This window comes from Eptesicus fuscus, chromosome 3, assembly GCF_027574615.1.
Source record: "Eptesicus fuscus isolate TK198812 chromosome 3, DD_ASM_mEF_20220401, whole genome shotgun sequence".
Lineage (NCBI taxonomy): Eukaryota > Metazoa > Chordata > Mammalia > Chiroptera > Vespertilionidae > Eptesicus > Eptesicus fuscus.
In genome coordinates, this window is record NC_072475.1 from 31605442 (window position 1) to 31613363 (window position 7922).

General features: G+C 43.1%; 1 protein-coding gene across 1 annotated transcript in view; it reads right to left on the bottom strand.

Moving 5' to 3' along the window:
- SLC2A2 (solute carrier family 2 member 2) overlaps positions 1-6768 on the bottom strand; it is a 28120-nt gene extending 21352 nt beyond the window's left edge. The window contains 2 exon segments of the mRNA XM_028146609.2: positions 3357-3449; positions 6700-6768. Coding sequence (XP_028002410.2) covers positions 3357-3449; positions 6700-6768 — 162 coding nt within the window.
- Positions 6769-7922: the final 1154 nt, after the last annotated feature.

Below are 7922 nucleotides of genomic sequence, written 5' to 3' on the forward strand. Positions count from 1 at the left end.
AAGCTTTCCCCACACCCTGGCCTGCCCAGGCCTCTGCTTAAGGCTACAAAGTTTCAATTATAGAAGATACATAAGTCCCAACAGAAATGGCTGCTGCCACGGAGCAAGCAGAAGGCTTGGCTCCACTCCAGGCTACAAAGTTTCAATTGTAGAAGATAAATAAACCCCAGATACCAGGGCCTCTGCTTGGGTCACCAGGGGGTGTGGCCGGCCTGCAAACCACCACAGGCCACTAACCCAGGCCACCCCACACCCCAAGGGAATCCCTCCCCCCCACCCCCGATCCAGGACATCCTTCAGGGCAACCAGCTGGCCCCCACCCGTGCACCAGGCCTCTATCCTATCTAATAAAAGAGTAATATGCAGATTGACCACCACTCCAACACACAAGATTGCTGCCCCCATTTGGTCAAAGATCCTGCCCCCATGTGGACACAAGATGACCACCACAAGATAGCCAGCAGGGGAGGGCAGTTGGGAGGGACCAGGCCAGAAGAGGAGGGAAGTTGGGGGTGACCAGGCATGCAGGGAAGGGCAGATGGGGGGGACCCAGGCCTACAGTGAATAGCAGTTGGGGGGACCAGGCCTGCAGGGGAGGGCAGTTAGGGGTGACCAGGCCTGCAGGGGATGGCAGTTAGGGGCAAACAGGCTGGCAGGGGAGAAGTTAGGCATCAATCAGGCTGGCAGGGGAGTGGTTAGGGGGTGATCAGGCTGGCAGGCAGAAACGGTTATGGGCAATCAGGAAGGCAGGCAGGCGAGCAGTCCTGGATTGTGAGAGGGATGTCTGACTGCCCGTTTAGGCCCGATCCCAGTGGGACAGTCGGACATCCCTCGAGGAGTCCCAGATTGGAGAGGGTGCAGGCTGGGCTGAGGGACACCCCACCTCCCCGTGCACGAATTTCGTGCACCTGGCCTCTAGTTGTGTATACTGATAAATTCCAAAGATTAAGAAAACCTCAGTGGTCCTTGAGAAGGCATTGAGACCTATAGAACCTCACAGAGTTCAGTGGGTAACAGAATGAACAATGTTCAAAACTAAATTTCACAGAGCCATACTTTATAAAGTGGCCCAGTAGAGGCAATAATCATAGGAAAGTATAATTGAGTAAATTATACTTTCAGGCTATCTTCCTTCCATGCCGTTCCTCCCGATGACTTTTTGGTCACTATTCAGTAACTTTGAGCTGCAAGGATCTCTGACAAGGACCTGGAGTGCAGCGACCCTAGGTTGGTTAGTCAAGGGCAAAGTCCTAGGTTGCAAAAAAATCAGCTAAGTAAGGGAAGCAATTGACATGTTATACAAGAAGTCTGACCAAGACATTTGCCTCATTAGAAGTTCATGCTATATGGATAACCTATACAGAAAAACAGCTGTAAGGAAATACCCAAAATGTTCTCAGCATTTTACTCTATGTGGTAGAATAATTACGGTGATTTTTTTCCTAATTCTTTCTGCAATGGGCATATATAGTCTTCATAATCATAAAAGGTGTGATTTACAAATACCCTAAAATAATTCCAAATGTCCTTCTGCTAATAAAAACTAATGGGCCCGAATGACTCTTCTAATGTAACACTGTTTAAACACAGAAGAAAGTGGCTATAAAGAGGGCACTAAGCCAGATGCCAGTGGGAAATCCTGGTCTTCAGGTCTGTGATTGAAGGAGGGAAACCTTAGATTAATTTCCCCTCTAAGACGGAAATGGATGGTTTAAATAAGAATTTGAAATAGTCTTCCAGGAAAAGAGGCTCTACCAATTATGGTGATATTGAGCCAAATTTTAGGAAACCTGCTAAATTGGCACATGTCATCACCCACAGAAAATAGATAGCCCCCTCCCATCCTCACCCCACTCCACACAGTGTTGTATCCTAAATCTTTCAACCTCAGCAAGGCCTGCCACACTCATGAAGATGTGTGGCACCTAACCAGAGCACATCTTTTGGTCTAAGGAGCGACTCATTTCGGATGATGGACTGACTGGCCAGCACACATTTCACACATTCACACTCTACAGCGATCTTACATTTTCCTTGGAGTCTAATGTTGTAAAAGAAGCAGATGAAATATGATCGATTTGTAGAAGTCACCTAACAAATATTTGTACTTGCACCTTATGCCAGCCTTCCCCGCAGCGTCCATTCTCCCTCCCTTTCTCTTTCTTTGTCTCTCCCCGCTTCACTAAACACTGTATTGAACACCCTCTTTACACCAATCATTGTGCTTGGCACTGGTGATACAAGACATCAATTCCACACTAAGGGACCTGACAGTCTGAACTAGGGTAGAGGGAGTCAATTCCTGGACCCCCCTCTCCCCCAGTTCGTTACAGGTTGTGGGAACTGAGAAAAATGGCATCCCTCTCCTGTCCATTCACTGGATATCAGAGTAGAGATGCACAAAATCAATGAAAAAAAAAAAAAAGAAATTGTTTGATATTTAAAAAAAAACAACTCATCCAAATGATCATCACAGAGAAAATCCAAATGTTGTTAGACTTCTTGACTATTATTTAAATGTTTTGTATTATTTTACTTTGAAACATCTATAGGAGACAGGAGTACAGGGAAGAACTAGAATCTTTTTAATGTTAGTGCTTCTAATGCAGGGGTCCTCAAACTTTTTAAACAGGGGGCCAGTTCACTGTCCCTCAGACCGTTGGAGGGCCGGACTATAGTTTAAAAAACAAACTATGAACAAATTCCTATGCATACTGCTAAGTTGGCTGCTAAGCAGGACAGGCAGCGGCGGCAAAAACACCCGGCGGGCCGGATAAATGTCCTCGGCGGGCCGCATGTGGCCCGCGGGCCGTAGTTTGAGGACCCCTGTTCTAATGGTTTTAATCTGGCCAGGAAATGGGTGTGAGTAGACTATTGGGAGGCTGAAACTGGGGAGAACATGTTAAAGTTCCTGATGCACAGTGAGTTGGTGCTCGATATGCTTGTGCACAGAATGAAACATAGCCTGCTATGGCTTTCTCATATTCCCTGATATTTTCATTTGTGTATGGCTGAGAGGTCTGAATGAATGCTGCAATAAATAAACTTTTGAGCTTTAAAAAAGATAACCTAAGGCACATGGTATTCTGACTAAAGTTTTCTGTGAGCTCAGCAAATGTCAGAGTCAAAGATCAAGAATTATTGCTGTTTACTTTCTTCTGAGGGTTATCAAGTGATGAGGTATCAAAGCCACGTTCTGAGCTCTGGAACCACACATGATACCTGACAGAAGGCTGGGATCACCCCATGTTCTTCCCACGTGGACACACTTCATTTCCCTGTACAAGGAACAGATATCTTTCTGTCATTGACAGAAATTGCCAAAAGGAGATTTGAATTGTGAATGTTTCACTTGCCTGTTGAGGAGCATTGATCACACCAATGTCATATCCAAACTGGAAGGAACCCAGCACGGCAGTGAAGACAGTGAAAACCAAGGTCCCGGTGATCTGTGGGGAATGAGACACAGGGCTGGGAAACACGAGGCAAGGTCAGCTACCCATCTACTATCACTCTACAGTTTGGGCTTCTGGCAGGCTCCGCAGGCTGGTTCTTGTCCCTTGATACTCACAGTGAGCCCTGTGCTCCCAGCAGGGTCATTCATACCAGATTGTGAGAGTCATTCATGGTTTCCCTTACACTGCTGATGGTGAAAAGAGTTGGGGATAGCTTTTTCAGGAGAAGAACCAAAAATCTGGCCAGCGCAGCTCAGTGGTTGAGCATTGACCTATGAATCAGGACGTCACGACTGAATTCCCAGTCAGGGCATGTGCCTGGGTTGCAGGCTTGATCCCCACTGTGCGGTGTGCAGGAGGCAGCCTATCAATGATGCTCTCTCATCATTTATGTTTCTCTCTCTCTCTCCCTCTCCCTTTCTCTCTCTGAAATCAATAAACATATATTACAACAACAACAACAAAAAAGAGATAAACACAATCATTTATGCTATTGAGAGAAGTAAAATCAGACAGCAATAACAAAGAGTTATTGGAGCTCCTGGACGTTGCTATGGTACAAAAATACTTCAAAACTTATACAAGGGGCATCAACCAGTATTTATCATAATCCACACTAATATCCAGGTAATACTTCAGGATTTTCATCTAGTTGAACCTAGAGTTATGGGTTATTCACCCCCCCACTCCCTGTAGCTATAAAAACAAACAAACAAACAAACAAACAAAAACATAGAAAGGGGCAGAGCATTCATCCTTTCCAACTTATAATTACATTTCGAACCACGTTAGAGAAACCTTATCAGGCATATAGAGCCATATATAAGGATATTTTGTATAAGTGTGATAGCAAAAATTATGGAAAGAACCTAATGTCATTCAATGGGAAATAGCCGAATAGGTTCAAATGCATCATGATATATACCTCAGATACATACAAGCTGCTATGCAGCAGTTAAAATGAACAATGTGGCCATGCATTGACATTGTTAAACGACAAAGGAAGTTGTGTACTCTCATTAATGTTTTTCAAGGTCTTAAATCTGAGTATTTTTTGATTTATGCATGTTGTATGTAATTCATAGAATATGTTCTTGAAAAACATAAAAGGATGATCTTTTGAGGGGGAATGTGAGATCGGAGAAAAGGGGTAAAAGTATCTTTTATTTATATTACTAGACATTTTATAAGAAAACTATTTCATGTACAAGCCCTTCACTTTCCAGGTGAGAAGCTGAGTCCAGATCCTTTGTCTGAGTCGCACAGTGATTCCTGGGCACATTCAGAGTGAGGGTGCAGGTCTTCTGACCCTTCCTTTCGTGCTCACCCCTCCTCTTTCCTAGTCTGGGTGGACTTACAAAGCTGAAACATTGTGCTTTACATAAATTCTTGTTCCTTCTGGGTTCCATTATTAGGCAATTTCTTGGTTCTCAAGAAAAGTCCTACACCATAATTTCTGAATTCCCCTACGGGAATTCAGTGGTAGTTATAAACAAAGCTTGAGCATCTGCTAGGTGCCAGGCAGGGTGGTAAGCACATTATCTTCCCTTTCGCAGAATCCTCCAAACTTCAGTTATTTGAACACCACCTTCATGATTTTTGCGAAAGCTACATACCATCTGTTATTTACTTAATATTTGTCTTTATATTTTCTTCAAAGTTCTAACTGCTTTAGCTTTATCCTGGGCTATAATAGGGAATCCCAATGCCCTAATTATTCTTTAAATATACATTATATAAATACACAACTATTAATACTAAAATGTTTGTCACCTGAGTATCTCTAATATTATCTCAATTACTCCCTGATCATAAAGAACTATTATAATCCTGAATATCCTATACTACATCCTTATGTTATATCCCAATATGTTCTTATTTTATCACAATATAGAAAACCCAAGCTCAGGTAAATAACAACCCTGGCCTCAGAGCAGATAAGTAGCTTCACCACATCCCAAACCCTAGCCCGGCTGACCACAAAGCCCGTGCATCTAGTTTTGCACTTTCCGACATGAAGAAATGCCCAGCAGAATAACTTACACCAAATCAGAATTTAGAGGTCCTACTCTGAGAGGGGCACTGATTTACCTACTTGCATGATTGTGTGTAGGGGTGAGGGCATTTGATGGGGGGGGTGTGAACTAACAAGGGCATTTGATTGGGGGGGGGTGAACTAACAAGGGAGTACTATACCCTCTTTATTTTCAAGTTTTTATTTTGAAAGGTATTATGTTTTAGTTATTTATTTTTTATTGATTTCAGAGAGGAAGGGAGAGGGAGAGAGAAATAGAAACATCAATGATGAGAGAGAATAATTGATCAGCTGCCTCCTGCACGCCCCCTACTGGGGATAGAGCCTGCAACCCCAACATGTGCCCTTGACCAGAATTGAACCTGGGACACTTCAGTCCACAGACTGACACTCTATCCACTGAGCCAAACCAGCTAGGGCAAAAGGTATTATATTTATGGAGAAGTTGAAAGACTCTGTAACCTTCACCTGTGTTGGCCAATGGTTAACACCACATTTGGTTAACTCTCACTGTGCATGTGTGTTTGTGTGTATTGTTGTTGTTGTGGCCAAATCATTTCAAACTAGGTGGAAGATATTTGTGTCACTTCACTTCTAAACACTCCAGCATGTACTCACTAAGAATAAAGACATTCTCTGGCATAATTACAATGCCATTATCATATCCAAGAATATACTAGATATACAAATGTTATGTAATATGCAACCCATTTTCAAAATTTCCCACATGCCCCCATAATGTCCCTTAGGACTGTTTTCTTTCTCCTTCCACGATCTAAGAGCACTTGCTGCATTTGGTTGTTAGTTCCTAGTTTTCTTTAATCTAGAACAATCCTTCTACCTCTTGTTTTTTATACATTGACATTTCTGAAGATTTCATTCCAATTTTCATTATTAGTTAGATTCAGGTTAATCTGCCCCCTTTTTTTTCTTGCATATGCCTTTAGTAGTATGGTTATGCAGAATCACTTGAGAAGAAGTTACATAGATTAGTCAGAAAACAGCAAATATCCTTAAAAGCCTAATTACTGAACAAGAAATTAGGATTCTAGCAGCCAAATGAACTATCAATTGACCAAGAGAAGTAGCTTTGATCTGTGGTAGCTGTATCCAACATCCCCAAAATCCTCCATACGCTCACTGACTTGAACGGCTTCACCTATTCATTTTCTCAAAGCTGATTCAAAAATGAACAGGATGCTGCTTTACCTGATCTGTCATTTTATTTGCCTGGGATTCCTCCTCTTAATTCCAGGTCCTGTGGTGAGTGAGGCACATGCAGCTGGCCAGCTCCTCTCTGTCTTTTTTCCAGCTTTCCAACTAGTTATACATTACAGGAAAGGGGGAGGGAAAGGAAGGAGTGGGCCTAAAAGTCCAAGTCTAATCTTGCCAAGGCTATTGATGAGAATTGAATCAATACATGCTTTGCTGCAGAGACCTGTGGCTTTAATACCTTTGTTCCACCAGGAAATAATATAAGAGTATGTCCTCGGGCATAAGTTACAAAGCAGAGGCTGTCACATTTTAAAGCATGAGTTAAGTGTGGCAGATGTGGTACTGGGGACAGGTAAAAAGCAGATGTGGTATGCCGGGCTGCCATGCCATGTTTTGGGGACGGTGGACAAAGACAGGGGCACGGGAGGTACACAGACAGCACTCTGCCCTGCAGAAAACTAGTACTGTGGTGTTTGTGCTTCCGATCCGGGCTGTGTGGCCAGAGGCCATGGTAGGCTTGAGTGATTACCTGAGTGAGCTTTGGAGAGTTATGTACTTGGGTTTGAATCTCAACATTTTACTACTGGTGGTATGATCTTAAGCCAAGGGGCTCATCATGACTTTTCTGTGCTTTCATTTTTTTTCACCTGATAAAATGAGAATAACAGAACACACACTTTGTTTTCTTGGGTGGCTAAATGTGGTAATATAGGGAAGTGTTTAGCATAGTGTATACTAGGTGCTCAGTAAATGGTGGTGTCATTGTTTTTACTGTTATGATTATTGGTGTATGTGTATGTCAAGAGGCACTTGTTGGAGGCCATACTGTAGAGTTCTCAAATAAATCTGCTCACCCTGCTTGCGCTTATGGCCTTCTGTGTACCCTCTGTGATACCTAGGTCCTGTGGGGGCCCAGGTGATATCAACACTGAGCTTGAACCGTGTGTGGCGACTAGAATCGCTGGTTCCACTGAGGCTCAGCTGGAACCATTTCCCAGCAGAGGGACTTTTATGGACAGCAGCAAAATTGAGGGGTTGTTATGGAGAAACAAAAGATAATATAATGAAGAGGAAAAGGAGACTCGGGTTTCACCTGTTTTTATTTCACTACCCTCTTTGCATTTCTATCACCCCTGCAAGGTAACACACTTGAGTAAATATTTTAATTAAAACCACAAACTTGCCTGGCTGGGTGGCTCAGTTGGTGCGAGCATCGT